At 36.2% G+C, this 18,191-nt stretch overlaps 2 protein-coding genes across 3 annotated transcripts; one reads left to right on the plus strand and one right to left on the minus strand.

The window, feature by feature from the left end:
• Positions 1–1,214: 1,214 nt before the first annotated feature.
• Positions 1,215–4,414, plus strand: LOC104590051 (uncharacterized). The gene is made up of 2 exons (XM_010248565.3): positions 1,215–1,565; positions 3,724–4,414. Exons 1-2 carry the CDS (start codon positions 1,472–1,474, stop codon positions 4,314–4,316), a joined length of 687 nt encoding a protein of 228 aa, XP_010246867.1. The 5' UTR covers positions 1,215–1,471; the 3' UTR covers positions 4,317–4,414.
• A 6,041-nt stretch (positions 4,415–10,455) lies between these two features.
• On the minus strand, positions 10,456–17,857 carry SRR1 (sensitivity to red light reduced protein (SRR1)). Of its 2 annotated transcripts, none has more exons than XM_010248568.3 (2): positions 17,718–17,857; positions 10,456–11,467 (listed from the first exon to the last, which is right to left on the minus strand). In XM_010248568.3, the coding sequence occupies exon 2, from the start codon at positions 11,381–11,383 to the stop codon at positions 10,550–10,552; it is 834 nt and encodes a 277-aa protein (XP_010246870.1). In that variant the 5' UTR covers positions 11,384–11,467; positions 17,718–17,857; the 3' UTR covers positions 10,456–10,549. The 2 variants fall into 2 exon arrangements, with proteins under 2 accessions (XP_010246870.1, XP_010246869.1); XM_010248567.3 differs by having other exon boundaries at positions 10,456–11,482; positions 17,718–17,856.
• Between the last annotated feature and the right edge of the window lie 334 nt (positions 17,858–18,191).

Genomic DNA, 18,191 nt, shown 5'->3' on the forward strand with positions numbered 1-18,191 from the left:
CCCCATAAAAGTTGACTCAACACACTTCCAATATGATTTGTGACTTCATATTTCACAAAAGTCTGAGATCCACCAGGTCCAATCTAGTCCAATGAATATTTTAGACCAATTGATCAAATCAGTTCAATTCAACATCTACACCGTCCAATCTGTTCAAATTGTTTTTTTAATTTAGATTGGTGCCAATCCAGACCTAGCTTATTGACACATGACACATGTATTCTTATTTCCAATGAATAGACTGTATATTGTTTCAATCCGATCCGATCCAATATAAATCTATTATGGATGGACCAGGTCCAAGTCAATCCGATAAAAACTTGATGGACCAGGTCCAAGTCAATCTGATAAATACTTGATGGACCAGGTCCAAGTCAATCCGATAAATACTTTGGACTAGGGAACTGGTCGTGGTTTAGTTAACCGAACCATGGGCATTATTCCAAAATCAAATTGGTCATACTGGTTTTTGTATTTTTTTGAACCAAAACCAAACCGGTAGGACCAATTAACCGGTTTGTCAGTTTCAATTTTTTTGTTTTTTTTATATATTTATAATATGTTATATAAATATATAATATCATATTATAAATAATAAATGATATATAATATATTATAAAATTATAAATATAATAGGGCTGGCTCGTTTGTGTATTAGCTGATTAATTTGTTCGAGTGTTAACGCGGAAGTTATCAAATTCCACAACCAGTACCAGTCGTTGTTTTCTAGGTTAACTGAAAACCGAAACCACATTTTCAGTTCAGTTTTCTTGGTTTGGTTCAATTTTTCGATTATTTATGAGCACTCCTACTTTGGACCATTAAATTTGGATGGATAAAATTCAATATATCTTATTGGTCCATCCAATCCATCTAAATGGATTTTGACTTAACGTGTACATAGTGTTTTTTTTTTTTACACTTTTTGGTTGTAAGAGATCCCATCGCATAAAAGAGACCAAATCAGCCCCCTACAAGATTACCCCTCACAACGTTCCACAGCACATCCCTGCCATGTATTAGGAACATATCTCGATGATAATCCCAGAAATGATGATGTCATCATCGGGAGATGTTCTCAATGCATGGCAGGGTTGTACCGTAAAACTTTGTCGGGAACAATCTTATGGGGGCCTGATTTGAACTCAACATAAAATAGCTATCAAGTTCAACTAATTCAATCACTCCATCAATGTTTCCCTTGGGACCTCTTGGCACCCTTGCAACGCTTATTAGTAGAGTGGAAGGAAAACAAAGAACCTTTTATGACCTTGCTCGTGCGGGAATTGATAAATAACTAATCACAATTCACATCACAAACCCCACGACACCAAAAAAGAATACTTCTGCTTCAAACCAAATCCACGAAGGAATTTTCCAATCTACAAAACCCTAGCTCTTAGAGGTTCTATTTCCATTCAAGGATTTCATCGTTGCTCGCCAGATCGAGAACAACACGAAAATCCATCCGATGGATAAAAGGGCTCGCGTGTATGAAGATTTCCAACCCACGATGGAATGGAAGAAAGAAGCTGAATCTGACGTTCTCCACGTTCGTCTACCAGGTTCATCTTCTGTTCCAATTCCGTGACTTTAATTTAAGTTACATTCGCACAAGCTTTGTTGTGAAAAAAAAAGTGATTTTAAAATATAGTAGCTTCTGGCTTTACAATGTTGGTCCCACACAAAAAGCCTAGAAGCTATGTTTGGTGAAAAACCCGTAAAACCGAAATGCATTTTTATTGAACCAAAAAGTGACATTCTGGTGAAGCTACATTTTAGTAGCTTTATATTGAAAAACCAAACAACCCCAAATACATCTTAATGGTAGCTGAAGTAAGTGCCCGTTTTGAGTCGGATCTCCTGCCTACAAGAATTCTTTTCACATCTATACACATAACATTACAGTCACACATGGAGAACATTTCATCCTCTTACATAATATTATATACGAAAAGATGTTCCCAATTCACAGAGGTAGTATGCTAATAGATGTGGGCAGACTTCTTGTGGAGAGGAGATCCGGATCTGATGTCGCCCGTTTTATGAGAGATTTCAAGCAATGGCTTTTGGCTACGGCAATATGATGTGGACCCCATCCAAACACCCCAGAAAAGCCCAAAATAACTGTCTTTTATCTACAAAATTGACTTTCTTCAAATATTCTTCAAGTGGTTTATCCCAAGCCGTCCATCAAAGCTTCAGCCCCAAAAATAGCTGTCTTTCTACTAGATTCTCTTTTTTTTCCCCTTTAAAGCTTCTATAACCAAACCTTCAAATACTTTTTGGCTCATTTTTATTCTCTACAACACAAATTTCAAAAAGCAAAGATTTATCCAAACAACGCCTTAGCATCTGGTTGAAAGTTAATATGTGCTTGTAGTTTCATTGTGGTTTGGGATGTCAGGTATATTTGGATATAAGATCAGGTTAGGGCTTTGATTCATTGACTCAAGTTGGGTTCAGGTGTCGGTGACCCGCCCAGTTAGATCATGATACCTTTACAGGGTATTTCATTTAATTCATGATTTTTAAAATCAGATTGGACTGGACGGTTGTATCGGTTCTGTTTTTCCCCAAAATCGGATTTTTCTCAAAAGTCATTGATTTTGGTTAGTAAACCGCTAACCCAGGTGATTAATTGTTTGAACGGTCGGACTGTTGAACCTGGGAACCGGACCCCTGATCGATTTATTCTCCGGGTCAGTTTTAAAAACGTTGGTTTAATTTGTTAACTTTTAATTCCACAACCTCATCAAAATTTATGATTTCTTTTCATAATTTGTTAACTTCTAACTCTATAACTTCATAAAAATTTGGGATTTCTTTTCATATTTATTTTATTTTTCTTCTTACAAGAGAAAAATAACATTTTATAACCTATAAATTAAGTTTCAACTTAAATATGACTTTTTAGATTTTCAAGATGTGATAATTGAAAGAATGTGAGCCGTGTTGAGTCAGTATCATGTTGAACCCTAGCCCCTATAAGGTAAGATCGGGTTTGGAGGTTACATATTATGAATTTGGGTCGTGTTTGGTTTTTAAGGGATGCAAATGGATCGGATTGGATTCGAATGACATTGTTCGATCCGATTGGATCTGATAGGATTTGACTTGAATTTGGATCATATTGGTAAGTTGAATATTTGGATCGGATTCGATCCAATTTATTTTTTTAAATTAATAAATTATTAAAGAAAAATAAAATATACTAATTTTTAAAAATAAAAAACAAAAAATGCAAATATTTTTTAATTATTTTCATTATATATACATGTTTTTATAAAAAAATAAATAATATAATAAATTTATAAAAATATGTATTATATATATTTATATTTATAAATATATAATATATATCAGATCGAATAGGGGCTTGATCCGAATCCGATCTGATTCATGATCCGATCATATTATCGGACCCAAAGATCCGAATAGGGAGAATATGGATGCAATCAAATAGGATCGGATACAGGATCGGGTCGTTCTCCGATCCATTTGCACCCAACGGTTTTTGGATCTGGACGCTGGAGAGTCAAGGTAACGTAACCCTATATCAAACCCGACACTCGACATCCCTAATTGTGAGCATTCATCGAGCTAAAATAACCAACCCAAACCCGCGATACTATAATAACTGCAATAGGGAACTAAGAAAGAGTGTTGAACTATCATGGCTCATGGGTAAAAAAAAATGGGTTTCACCTATCGATCTTGCAGGCTTTAAAAAGGATCACATAAGGGTCCAACTTGCTGGATCCAAGACCCTGACAATCTCCGGGGAGCACCCGCTCAGGGACAACAGATGGATCCGTTTCCAGAAAGAGTTCAATCTTGCTGAAAATTGCCGGACGAGAGGCATTCAAGCAAGATTCGCTGCCGAAGTACTTACAATTGTAATGCCAAAGACAGTTGCTCCAGCCCACCCAGAGCCCGAAGTTGAACCCAAACCCGACATTCAAGCTGATGATAAAGGAATGAAGGAGAACGGAAGGCTGATTGATGCTAACAATGTGGGCCAGAAAGCTTCAGAGAAGAAGGAAGAAGAGAAGGGTGATGATAAGTTTGTTGATGCTAGAAAAGCTTCTGATGAAGAAAAGGAGGAAGAGCAAGAAAAAGAAGCCATTAATGGTGAAGCAAGAACTTTGGATGGGGCGACTGAAAATGTAATAACTGGTGCCGGTGGTCGAGTTATGGGACTGTGTGAATCTAGAATTTTGAACATGGTTGCAGCTGTTATGGCAGTGATGGCGTTTGTGGTGTATTTAATATCTAAACTTGGGTCTTCAGGAAAACCTGAGGCTGAGAATTAATCGTTTGCAAGGGAAATGATATCAAAATTTCACAAGAATTGAGAATCTCAGATGAATTCATGTCTATTATTAGGGTATTAATGAATTAAGAAATTGGATTCCTTAATGCTGTGTTTGATTTGATTGAAAAATAATACGGCTGCAAATGGATTGAATTAATCTGACCAAATTCAAATATTGGTTGATGTGATGAATGAACCCCAAAAACGGATCATAAAACACCTCCTACTGCATTAAGAATATAATAAATTTCTGAGCCGCTAAGGGGCAGTTTCTAAAAACTGTACAAAGCAAACTTAAGCTCCGTGTATTAAAAGCAAGGTTTTTAAAACCGGACCGGATAGGAAATCATTCAGGGTTCGGTTCTCGGGTTGAGCAGTCTGACCGTCTGGTTCAAATAGATGATCTGTTCTGACAAACAAAATAAAAAAATTAAAAAAACCCAAAAAATGGCCAAAAATCGTTCTCGGGTCAAATGGTTCGACGGTTCAACTTCCCAAATCAATAGTTTGCTGACCGAATCAACAGTTTTTGGCCAAATAGTGATTTGGACCAATTTGGACTGGTCCAATTGAATCCAATGAATGTTTTGGACCAATCTGGACCAATCCAATTCAATGTCTGGACCGTCTAATCTGTTCAAATTCTTTTTGATTTATATTGGTTTCAACCCAAAGCCGGTCCATTGACACATATATTCTTATCTTATATCAATGGACCAGATATTGGCTTAATCCAACCCAATCCAATATAAATTTGTTATGGACCAGGTCCAATCCCATCTAATAACTATTTTGGACCGGATTAATCCAATCTAATATGTCTTATTGGTCTGTCCAATCCATCCAAATTGATTTTGGATTGGACATGGTCCAATCCCAAACCGCCCCATTGACACCTTTAACTGTAGGCTAGGGGTGCAACTTTTCCGGGTTAGGATTGAGATTTTCTCAAAATTTTAATAGTCTCAACCCAAAACCCGAGCCCAAAACAGTATAAGCTATTAATTCGGGCCAACCCGATTTACACCCCTACTGTAGGCATGAACCAAAGCACAATTTATGATACATTATATAGAAATTGCTGCAACATAATCTAAATATAAATGAACCAGTGATAAATCAATAGATTACAATGGCACCTTTTAATGCTGTTAATCTTTAATGATATATAAATACATTTAGTGAAAGTCGAATTATGAAGTCTTTAATGTGACATACTATAAAAATTTTGAAAAGAATAATAGTCTCACTCATCAATCAAATTTGAATTTATTCTTCATATATTAATTGGATATGGATTCCACTATGATGCCGGAAAGAAACCAATCAAGTGGGTTTTCATCAAAATTCACATTCACAGAGAGTTGTGATTAGTCAAAACCCTTCCGGTATGGTGTCTTTCAATGATCTCTCTCTCTTATATGGATAAACAATTTAAAGCACTTAAACTGTTTTTCAATGATCTTATCCGATTCAAAGCTGGCTTTCTCTATCTTTTCTTCATTGTAACCATTAGCTCATGTTGGGAATAGACACTCTTTTTTATTAAGTCCCAATTTATATATATTTTTTTTCTGTTGACAAAATACATGAACTGGTCGTCTAATTGATTCCACAATTCCCTTTCCCTATTTATCTTCTAAATTGTACTCGAATGGGTTTCTATTTGGGTACTATATACATGAATGGGTAAATCTATGATGCCAGATCAACCCCTTCCCGCAATTTTGATAAATGCTTGAAAATCACTTTTATGATATCGGTTGATTGGTTATAAGTTTTTCTGGTATCATGTGTAGGGGTGCAATTTTTCCAGGTTAGGGTTAGGATTTTGTCAAAATTTCAATGGGCCCAACCCTAAGCCTGAGCCCGAAACAGTGTAAAATGTTAACTCGGGTAACCTGACTTGCACCCCTAATCATGTCTTTCCGGTATTGTTGAGAACCACTTTTATGAGACAGATGAATCAATGCATATTTATGGTGCATTCTATAGAAGTTGCTGCAACATGATTCATGTAAATGAACTAGCGATAAATTGATACGTTACATTGACACCTTAAATGTTGTTAAAGTAGTATTTAATAATAAATACATATTGTGAAACATGAATTAATAAAAAGCAAGTAGACTATGTGATGTCTTTAATGTGATTGGTTTGAAATTTTGATGTGAGATGCCATAAAAAAATTTGAAATGCATAGTAGTGGACTCTATAGAAATTTGAAATTTTGAATTTATGCTTCATATTTGGAACCTTTTGAAGAACACCAATTGATTGGTTGTAAGTTTTTTGGTATCATAGTCAAACTTGTATGAATGAATCAAGGCACAATTTATAGTGCACTCTATAGAAATTATTGAAACATAATTCAAACTGTAAGGCTCAATTTGGAAATATGTAGAGTGCAAAACCTTGTGTTCTGTATTATTTTATATGTATTTGTATCATACATATTTGTATTTGTACTCTTTCTAAACTGAGCCTAAATGAATCAGTAATAAATCAATGCTTTATAGTGACACTTTTAATGTTGTTAAAGTAATTAATTATAAATACATCTTGTCAAATGTGAACTGATGAAGAGTAAATAGATCATGTGATGTTTTTAATGTGATTAGTTGAAATTTTGATGTGATATCCTATAAAAAATTTTGAAATGTATAGTAGATTGAAATTCAAATTTGAATTTGTGTTTCATATATTTATTGTACATCAGAGACACATCAAATTCTTACTAGATTGGACATAGATATAGCCATGTACCCCCATGAAAATTCATTTTAATTAGCTTTATAACCTTCTTGTTGATGGTTTTATGTTTGCCAATACACATATTGAGGTGATTAAATGAAGGGAATTGAAGAGATAACTTCTTCTTCTTGGGGCTACACAAGGGTGGGGGGAGCCCATCCCCCATACCCTTACCCCTTATCTCTACTACAACTAGGTAGAGATCTAGGGTTGCAAGTTGGGCCGGGTTAGGTCGGGTTGAGGCCAACCCTAGTCCAACTCTAAGTTCTAAACCACCAACCCTAACCCTAATCCAACTTGACTTACCCAACCCAAACCCTAACCCTAACTAAATTCCTTCAACTTTAACCCAACCCAAAGTCAACTTCAGGTTGGGCCCAATCCAACATTCTTTCCATTCCTTAAAATCTTGTAGAACTTCTTAATCTTATATCTTAACTCAACTTTCATTACATATATTAATCCTATGTTTTATTTGTATTTGTCAATTGATGTTTTTATTGGTTCTTTAAGTACAAAATTTAGAAAAAAGTGTTTGAAATGACTATAGTTTATTATGATGACTTATAATAGATCTTTTATGGGTGGTAAGCTATGGGTGGCAAACATCAGAGAAGAGATAAAGAATAAAATATTCAAAAAACATAAAATATGTTATCAAGGTTTTAGTATTTCCAATTAAGATTAAGTGAAGTGATTATCTTAAATGAAATAAGTGGTAGTATGTGGTAGGGGCTATACGACTATCAAGCATCTAAACAAATCAATATATCATATATATATATATAATATTTATATATGATATGTACTATATAGAGTTGGGTTCGGGTTGGGTCAAACCTAACCCAACCCAAAGTAAAGTTGGGTTCATAAATTTCAGCCCTAACCCTAACCCTAACCCGAACATCAACCTGACCCGACCCGACCTTTCCAAGTTGGGTTAAAGCTAACTCGGCCCAAGTTGCAGCCTTAAGAGATCATACCAATTGAACCATCATCGGTTGGGAAAGAGAAAACAGTTGTAGCATGGGTGATCAATCCCACAAAATTTTGGACTTGGTCCCATGTCTTATATCTAGATTTATCTCAAGTTGGGGTGCAACTGAATCGAACCTCTACATGTCTTGCCTTGATTTGACAAAAATATTATTAGGCTTGACTTTGTGTTCAAATTTGACTTGAATATTACTTAATTCGAGCTCAACTTGAATAAATATTCAATGAGGTTGAATTTGGTTTCAAAAGCTTAAAATTGAATATATTTTCATATTATATATATATATATATATATATTATAATATATAGTATGTTCTTATATTTTATATAATATAAAAATTTATATTCTATAACATATGTATATATGTATGTGTATGCTAATGGATCTAGGCTCACGAGCTTTCTAGTCAAACTTTTTATGAGGTTGAGTTCAAATAATTAATCAAGCTTACCTTGAGATTTGAACTTGATTAGAATGGAACTCAAATGGAACCTAATCAAACTTGATCTGTACTATTTGATTAAGTGTTGGTTCAATTGCAACCTTAATCTCAAGCTTAGGAATGTATATATATATAGACATACATATTATTTTATCCAATTGGTTGGATTCATCAAAATTCACCTTGGGAGTTCTAATTGGTCAAATTTCTTATATATATCATGCGAGTCACATGAATACTATATATAATATATTTTACAAATGCTAGAGAGCTAATTCTTTAATTTTTAAAACAAATGATTAAGGTTCAAGCCTTTTAAATAACATTTTCTTTAAAATGTGAGTGTATTAAACAATATGTACATTAAAAAGGCAAAAAGAACATAAGTAGAAAAGTGGGTTAATGGTAACAAGATGGCATGTACAAATAAAAAGTTGTGAGTTCAAGTCTTACCATTGGCATTGGCATTTGATCAATCAATTCATTTAGTGACCAAGTCTTATCATTGGTATTGGCATTTGATGCTAGGTCCATTAATGAGTTTGCATATGATACATATCTTAAAAGGTCTAATAGATATATATTTTTAAATTAAGATTATATGTTTCTTTAATTTATTAATTATTATTTTTGTTTACAAAACATAGCACATTTATTATTTACAAAAATAAAAATAATATTTATGAAATGTTTAATGATTTAAGTTTAAGTTGACTTAATTTTTGTTAATATATAAAAGTAAAAATAATAAATAAAAACAATTGAGTTGAAAATTAAAATATAATACTTGCATATGATTTGTGTCTTGGATATTCTATATTCTCACAAAACTAATACATTTTTAAATTTATTATATATTTTGTAATTGTTAATAAATAATTTAACTTAAATAAATAATATATTAATGGCTTTATGAATTTAGTGATTTGTAAAAATATGTATAGCAAATGTCATACCTTATTCATAGTTATTTTGACCTTAATTTTGGTTTTATTAATGCATTTGTGGAGTTTAATTAATGTATGCAAACATATCCATATCCTACTACTGTATTCATGTATATCCAAAGTATATTGTCATATGTATCCATTTCCAAGCTTACCGATAGGATATGTAGCACCAATATTTTGAACTTTGGATAGGACATTTTCTTTTGCAGATCAATTTAGCAGCTCCAAATCCAAGTGGTACATGCACTGGTTGAGGTCGATCATCTTCTGATCCATGGCATTCAATTGGCCTGTCAATGCTATCTATCTTTCATCGAGGAAATAGATGCATACAGTTTATAGAGACTCTACCATAAAAGGGACTACGGGTAGGGGTGCAAACGTCACGAAAAAACATTTTGAGACTTTTATAGACACGACATTTGTACAAAAGTCGGCAAAAGTATTTGGCAACGTTTGTAGTAGTTTTGGTGACGTTTCTCTAACGTCGTCAAAACCCTCTTTTGGTGTAGTGCGAGTTAGGGTTGGGGTTTTGTCAAAATTTTAATGGGCTCAACCTGAAGCCCGGGCCCAAATCAATGTAAACTACTAACTCGGGCCAACCCGACTTGCACCCCTTACGGGAGTGTCCATCCAAACAAGGGCTTCTTTTCTAATAGCATGCTTTTGCTTCATTCCACAAAAGGAATATCATGTTCATGGGTCTGGGGGATACAAGGCCCCGAGTACAGACCTAGAGTTCCTAAATAATGTATTGGGCATTAGATATCCCATTTATTCAACCTAGCCATGATAACCAAGCATGGAGATTATGCCCAAAGCCATAATCACTATGAGCAAATGTCAAGGCTGAGTATTTTTCTACAAAAGAATTTCTTTCCTGCTCTATCGCAGTGTTATAAGACTCGGATCAGACTGAATGGTCGCAATCCATTTTTATGTCTAGTATAGGCTCCTATCAAGATGTATGTGTACATGCCAAAGAAACTCAAATAAATCCGAAAAAGGGCTGGAAACGTCACTTTAAATATGTAAAGTATTTCCTTTTTACAAAGTAATAAAATGTGTTGTTATTGACAAAAAAAATGCTATAATGCAATGAGTTGAAGATCCACTTGTGCTTCTAGATTAAAAAAGTGCCAGCTCAAATCATGAAAAGCCCTATAAAGATCATCTGAAACTGTCTTAATTGGAACCTCATTTGTAAATCTTCGGATACTCAAAACATGCTTTGCTGAATCAACAACGACCGAGTTCTTGAACTCCACTACATGGTGTTCATATCTCTCGAAGCTGTTCCCAAACAATACCATTCGGTTCAAGAGCTCTGGCCGCCAGTTTGCTTTTAAGAGATTGTCATATAACACTGCCTCACAGTGTGGCATGAAGAACATTGTTGGCTTTATTGCCTCTCTCCGACCTTGCTCATTTACTGATAGTACACAACAGCCTAAGGCTTCCAGCACCCTAACTTCTATTGCTGAAAGAACTGGATCAAACACTTCAATGTCACCAATCCAATTTAATGTTCTCTTTATTAATATTGCAAGGCTCAACTGCAATCGAGGGGGTTCATATGATTCAATACTGCCAATTCCATACACCACCATCTGCATCTTTATTTCAGAACCCAAAATCCTAGAAAAATATGTTAATATCTCAGGAGTGAGTATTTGATTGAGGAAAGTGCAGTAGAATTCTGAGTCCTCAAGCTTCTTGATGCATATCTGCATCTTCTGCATCAGTTTTGATTCTCTTTCAGGGTCAGTTTCAAGATCAGTTGGGACCCACGGTTTCTGTTGTTGCTCTTCTAAAGCTCTAATCTTGGGGAGACTGCCCCTTCTCTGTTTCCCACGACGAGGTAAAACAACTGTCCACTCCTTAAGCTCTTCAGGGTCAACATTTTTTGTAGTAGTAGCCATTCTTGTTTGTGGGTTCTCCAATTTCTGGAGACTAGAAAAGTGCAAGTATGTTTAACAGAGCCTACAACCAAGATGAGATTCACTCTGCAAACAAAAGCCCTGACCAAAAATTAAAATAGAAGTAAATATATAAATGATAAGTGACAGGAATTGGAAAATCAATGACCACGAGGGTTAAAAATAACTGTTCCCTCAAATCCCAAGAATCTAGATGAGAAATTGACAACGTTATCTGATGCAGATATCACATCAGCTTGGAGTGGAGTCCCTAATGATAAAAGGGGACTCAAAAGTGGTGGAAAGGATTCAGATTCTGTTATCTGGTTCTATAGGAATGAAATAAAGAGATTCAAGTGGCTTATACAGAACATGAATATAAACATACAATGGGTGGGAAGGGAAGCAAATGTTTTGGCTGATTGTGCAAGGGGGGTTAATAGGGAGCATTTGTCTTGGGCTCAGTTGTAACTGCATTTTGTATTAATCTATGTCTTTTTGGAGAGGAGGTAGCTCACGCATCTCTTAGGGATGCTTCTATTGCTTCGGTTTTTGATTAATAAAGTTTTCGTCATTGATTAAAATAAAACATTATCTAATGCAAATTACTCTCTATAAGACTAACAACTTAATCTCATTAGAAAAGCGTACAAATTCAAATGTCAGACACATGTCAATGCTTTCTTTGCATATATCCCTTTCTTCTAATAAGTACTGAAATAATAACCTCTTTTTTCCTACTCTATCTATACATTTTATTTTACTCTCTATATTTTGCTTTGGTCTTTTGATTAATAGAGTTTTCTTCGTTGATTAAAAAAGTACATTATCTAATGCAGATTATTCTCTATAAGAATGTAACAACTTAATCTCATTAGAAAAACGTACATATTCAAATGTCAGACACATGTCAATGCTTTCTCAGAAAGCTTAGTTGCATATATCCCTTTCTTCTAATAAGTACTGAAATAATAACCTCTTTTTCATACTCTATCTATACATTCTATTTTACCACCCAACTACTTGTATTGAATCTTGAAATATTTTAAAAGATGAACAACTTTTTTATCTGGTTGGCAGTTCAGAGTGCAACCATCTAGTTTGAACAGTTCAATCAGTAATGTCAGCAGATTATTTATTATGAACGCAACCTGATAGTGATGAGTTGAGAAGGACCATTAATCCCTAAATAAGAATAGGAAAACACAAAAAAACTTACAGGAAAAGAAAAGGAGATTGGTGCAGCCAACTCTCTCTCTCTCTCTCTCTCTTACCATTACAAATAAAAGAATTCTGTACAAGCAAGTGCCTTAGCAGCCCTCATTCCGGGCCAACTACTACTGCCCATCCTTTACTTTCTTCTTTCATTCCTCTTTTACAAAAATACCCCCAAACCAGTCCCCAAAACTGATTTCTGCCCACACCCTGCCTTGCCAGTGCATCAGCCACACAATTAGCTGATCTAGATGTCCATCTTCATATGATCACTACGTGCCTTTCCATCTTTGTTCTTAACATCCTGAACTTCATATCTATAGTGACATGTTAGCATGGGAATCACCTTCTGTCATCAAATTTCTGAAATTTAAAGTTTTAGCCAGCTTCAATCCTTGTTGAACTACTATTATTTCTGCCCTAGTGAAGTCCCATTCCAAAAAGGCTAGGGAATAATGCTAAGATATGCCCATGGTTTCTAAAGACACCTCCAATTCCTGACTCCCCTAGATTATCAAGAATATGCCTGCCAAACACCATTGCCTAAGAGTCTTTTTCCAATGAGCTACCTTTACAAAGATGTTTTCTATTGAAGCTACCTAGGATAGCATTTTCTCTTTAAAAATTCCGGTGTTCCTTTCTTCCCATGCACACCAAACATGGCAGCTCCGACACATCTCCGCAGCATCTTAACACTCTATTTGGGTGGGGAAAGAAGAGAAGCAAAATAGGCTGTGAACGTTCCTAGGAGCTGTCTGCCTGAATTCAGAATAAAGAAAAGAAAAACTCCAAAATGCTAGAGGCAAAAGCATAGAGATTAGCAAGCGGTTATAGTTTTGTAACTTGCACTTCCACTTCCACTCGTCATCCACCTCAACAGAAACTTACTGATTCTGCAATAGCTGAAGAAGCTCCTCCAACAGTTGCTCCAGCTCCCAATCATGGAGGTTCCTCCTAAAGAGGGGACACCAAACAACACTCCCCTCCTCCCACTCAAGAGAATACTGATGCATCAGGGGGAGAGGCACAATGATAGAGGTTAGGGAAGACCTCAGCCAAGGGGGAGTTTAGGCACCAGGGGTCCTTCCAGAATTTCAGCCTCTTTCCATCCCCCACCTTATATTCCAAACCTTCTAAAAAAGAGGGGAAGTTTCTCATAATACCTTTCCACAAGGAACAACCCCACGTCTGAAAAGGGTCCAAAGGTCTCCAGTTACTCCAATCCACACCATATTTAGCAGCAATCAGAGACCTCCACCAAGCCTCCCTCTCAGAGCCAAATCTCCAAATCCACTTGCTTAAGAGGGTAGAATTAAAAATCTTAAGTTTTCTCACTCCCAGCCCACCTTCTTTGACAGGCAAACAGACCTGATCCCACTTGACTAAATGAATTTTCTTTTCTTCTTCCCACCCCCTTCACAAGAAGTTCCTTTTGAGGGATTCTAACTTTTTAGAAATCTTGGAAGGGATGGGAAAGAGCGAGAGAAAATATGTTGGGTGATTGGAAAGGGTACTCTTTATTAGGGTCACTCTACCACCTACAGAGAAGTACTTGGCCTTCCAGGAAGTCAATTTCTTCTCCATTCTTTCAATCACAGGAACCCAAATAGAAGAGGAAGTGAATTTAGCCCCCAGAGGAAGACCCAAACATTTCCCTGGGAGATGGTTTACTTGACAGGCCAAGATCTCAGCTAACTCCTCCAAATTCTCCACATGGCCAATAGGAAAAATCACACTCTTACCGAGATTAACTTTGAGTCTTTGAGTCCAGTCACTTCCTCAAACCAGCAAAGAATGCCCAACATAGATTCAAGCTGCTCAGCCGAGGAATCAATAAAGCATAAAGTATCATCTACAAATTGGAGAAGATGAACCTTCTCCCCTCCTGGAGAAACCTCAAAACCATCCCACATGCCTCCATCCACAGCCTACTTGCTAAACTGAGTAAAGACCTCCACAAGGCAAATGAAAAGCAAAGGGGAAAGAGGATCCCCTTGCCTTAACCCCCTAGAACTCTCGAAGAATTCCGACACTTGACCATTGATTAGGACTGAAAATTTAGGAGAAGACACACACACACACACACACACACTGTCATCCAATTCCTCCATTTACGACCAAATTTCATTTTACCCAGGATGAAGTCCAGACATCTCTAGTTCACGTGGTCATAAGCTTTCTCAATATCCAGTTCACGTGGCCATAAGCTTTCCCCTGATTATGACGACATATTAACAGTCTTTATGGCTGCCAGCGCCCTGGGCCTGGGATAGCTGTCTGAGCTTGAAAATTTGCTGGCCACCAGGTCGTAAATGATCATCCCTATTAGAAAACTAATTGTTTACATGTATTCATAAACTAATGAAGGGTGGCTGCATTGGAAAGGGTTTTAGATCATGTTGAGAAGGAGATCTAAGTAGATTTTTATTTAAGTAGTCTTTAGAAAAACTAGTTATGTAGAAAATACCTGAATCTACCTCAATCAACATAAAATTTAGTTAGGTGACAATATTGCCTAGGCATTTTGGAGGCTCATTGCCTAGATGACCAACTAGGTAGGTGGTAAACACATGAGAATCTTAGTGGGGGTAAATAAGTAATTATGCATTTATGCCGCCCCCTTTATACATTGACATGAAAGTGTAATCCACTTTAGGTCAATAGGAGTATTTATAGAACTAAAAACTAGACCTCCTAATCCCTTTGTATGTTTTCCTTTAAACTAGGAAAGTTATTCAAGATCCTGTTTTATTTTCATTTTTGGAAAATCAGGTATAAGTAGTCTGTAGTCATTTGATCACTTATTGATTAAATTGTGGTTCACTAAACGTAACTATATAATATATATATACAGTGACATACACAATAAAATATGTATATATTTATTTATTTATTCATTTTAACTATCAAAGAAAAAATGCCTAGTTGTGCACGGTGCCAACCAGTGGGTTGGTAAGGTATCCTGTTGGTTGTAGCAGAGACTTAGGATCGAATCCCGCACCTGGGTTGGGGGGGGGGGGGTTATGGGTTGGGGGATGGGCTACCCCCCGTTGTGTACTCCTTCAAAAGAAATAAAAAAAATGCCTAGTTGTTGTTGCCTAGGCATTGACTAGCCTTGCTAGGCCAAAATACATATGCTAGGCATCATCAGTTCTAATATTTAGAAGCAGGGGATGGTATTTTGTTCATGGAACATTGATGTGCTTGATACCCTAGTTGACACACCAAAAGAGTGATCCTTAATACTGCATTGCCTATATCGGGTATTGAAGATAAGTTTATTTGATTTATGGAGGCAAGTGGTGAATTACCAACTAAGTCTGCCTATAGTATCTTGTGGCTTGTGCTCCTAGCAAAGAGAGATAAACAGTGGCCTTGGGGTTATTTGAAGAATTTGGAAAATCTAGTGTTTTCCAAAGATAAAAATACTTTTATGGTTCTTAATTCAGGAAAAGAATTCCCAGTAAGGTCTTCCTTTGCAACAAAGGAATGAATTTGGATTCCGACTGTGCTATGTATGGTGAGGAGGATACTAGACATTTTTTTTTTGATAATTGAAAGATAATTCCATTGATCAAAGAAGATAAGCTGTTACATGCTTCCCTTCGCACCTCTCCTAAACATTACAGTGGAACAAGAGCAACAAGAAAAAAGTTACAAACTTGCCCAGAAAATCTCTTCCCTAGACACCCCTTGTTTGGCTAGCAAATTAGCGAAAGCATTTGCCGACCTACCCATCCATTGGACTCTAATAGTCATGTGTCTTGTTAACCATTTAACTCTTTTAATAACTGTGAATGTCAGAAAACAGTTCGCTTTGGTTAATTTGGAGTCGCCACTCATCAAGTAAATGAAATGGAGATGATGAGACCTCCGTGATTTACATCTGAAAGCGTTTTTGGTTTATTAGTGACTCCGAACCTAAGGCACTGGCTACACCAGTCTGAGTAAGACTCGGATGGGAGAGGGAAGGGGTTAGGGCACTCCTCTCCCCTGTCCAATAGGTGGGGGCCCACATGGGGCTTCAATCAGGCACAAAAAACATAAGAAAAACAATCATTTAAATGACTGGGAACATATTAATAATCAACAAATCAAAAACAAAACAACACAATATTTTTTTATAGTTTTATCATTTGTTTATGTTATTCTCTTATGGAACCTAATTTGTATAGCTATTTTGTGGAATTACGTTTTATTTATTTCCTTTTTTATTTTCTACTTTTTTATTTTTTAACATTTTTTATTATTTTACTATTTCTACCCATTTTTAATTTTTATGTTTTTTTACTTCATTTTTCTATTATTGTTTCCCCTTTCAATGGCTCATTCTTCCTCATTCACCTAAGCAAGTCTGAGCCTATACTAGCCTCCCCATTTCACCTTTGACCTGATTTATTTACTATTTATTTATTTTTATTGGGTTAATTTGGCCTCCCCTGCCAATCTGCCAATTACCCTTCTCATTCAGAATCCGCAAAATAGAGGAATCACTTCGGTTCTTTCACATCTTCGCGACCATTTCTCTCTCTCTTCCTCTCTCTACCCCCCCCCCCCCCCCTCCTTTTTTACTGTATTTGTTTATTTATATTAATCACGATGGGATGTGTTTCAATGAACTGAAATATCACACTGACAGTCCTCTCTGAGATCAAAGTTCAACTTAACCGAATAACGAGATGAACCTGTGTTTCTCATCTAAGCCGAACCAGGTAATTAATTGTTCAATCCGACTCATAAAACTATCATGAGAATATGATATCAATCTGATTCGGATCAACAACCAATGAAATGGAGTAAATCGGAAACTAATATTGGTCTTAATCATAGTAAACATAGCAAGCAAACAGACCAATCAAACAGCTGAGAGGATAGGGGTGATATGTCTGGATTCGAAGATTCTCAGCTTTCTTATCCAAACTGGTTTTCAAGCTTAAAAGAAAGGGAAAAGAAAAATGGCATAAAATGAAAGCGGAACCAGCAGTAGCATTATCAGAGAAGATAATCACAACAAAAAAATGCAAGAAATGATCAATTATTCACCGAAACTCATCGCAGATGGGAGAAGAAAAAGCACAGAAAACGAAAAAAAAAAGAAAAATACAGTGAGAGTAGGACTTACCTGGGCTGTATGCCGGCCTGAATTCGCACGATGCAACAGGGGTCTATTCGTTTCAGATCGACTTCTCGGACGACAGTGGTGACCGGGGCTATATCCAAGCGGTTGATGAGAAGGGGAGTGATTCCAGTGTAAGATTCGCCTGAACGTTAGCGTAAAACTTCCAATAAGACTTGCTGCGGTCGGCTCTGTTCAACCGGGAAACGAAACAGAGCTTATATGATAGATTGGGGAAGCCAAAATACTACAGAACGATTGTGGATGATGGAAGATGAGAAGCGTCCTAGAAAACGGTGAAAAATCATCGAATACTTGGAGGAGTAACCAAACGATTTTCGCTGGTATAAAATCCCTTTCGTGATAACAGAGGTGGATGGTGGTCTGTAAACGACGCCGGTGATGAGAAAGAGAGAAAGAAAGAGAAAGAGAAAGAGAGAAGAGTGAAGAGAAAAGAGAAGGAATGAGAGAGAGAGGCGG

This window comes from Nelumbo nucifera, chromosome 2 (assembly GCF_055504915.1).
Source record: "Nelumbo nucifera cultivar China Antique chromosome 2, China Antique-T2T, whole genome shotgun sequence".
Classification (NCBI taxonomy): domain Eukaryota; kingdom Viridiplantae; phylum Streptophyta; class Magnoliopsida; order Proteales; family Nelumbonaceae; genus Nelumbo; species Nelumbo nucifera.

Bases quoted from the DNA above. Each gene is read 5' to 3' on its own strand.
- LOC104590051 (XM_010248565.3), top strand. From the start codon at position 1,472: ATGGATAAAAGGGCTCGCGTGTATGAAGATTTCCAACCCACGATGGAA. The intron at 1,566-3,723 runs GTTCATCTTCTG...TCGATCTTGCAG, and splicing joins TCTCCACGTTCGTCTACCAG to GCTTTAAAAAGGATCACATA.
- SRR1 (XM_010248568.3), bottom strand. From the start codon at position 11,383: ATGGCTACTACTACAAAAAATGTTGACCCTGAAGAGCTTAAGGAGTGG.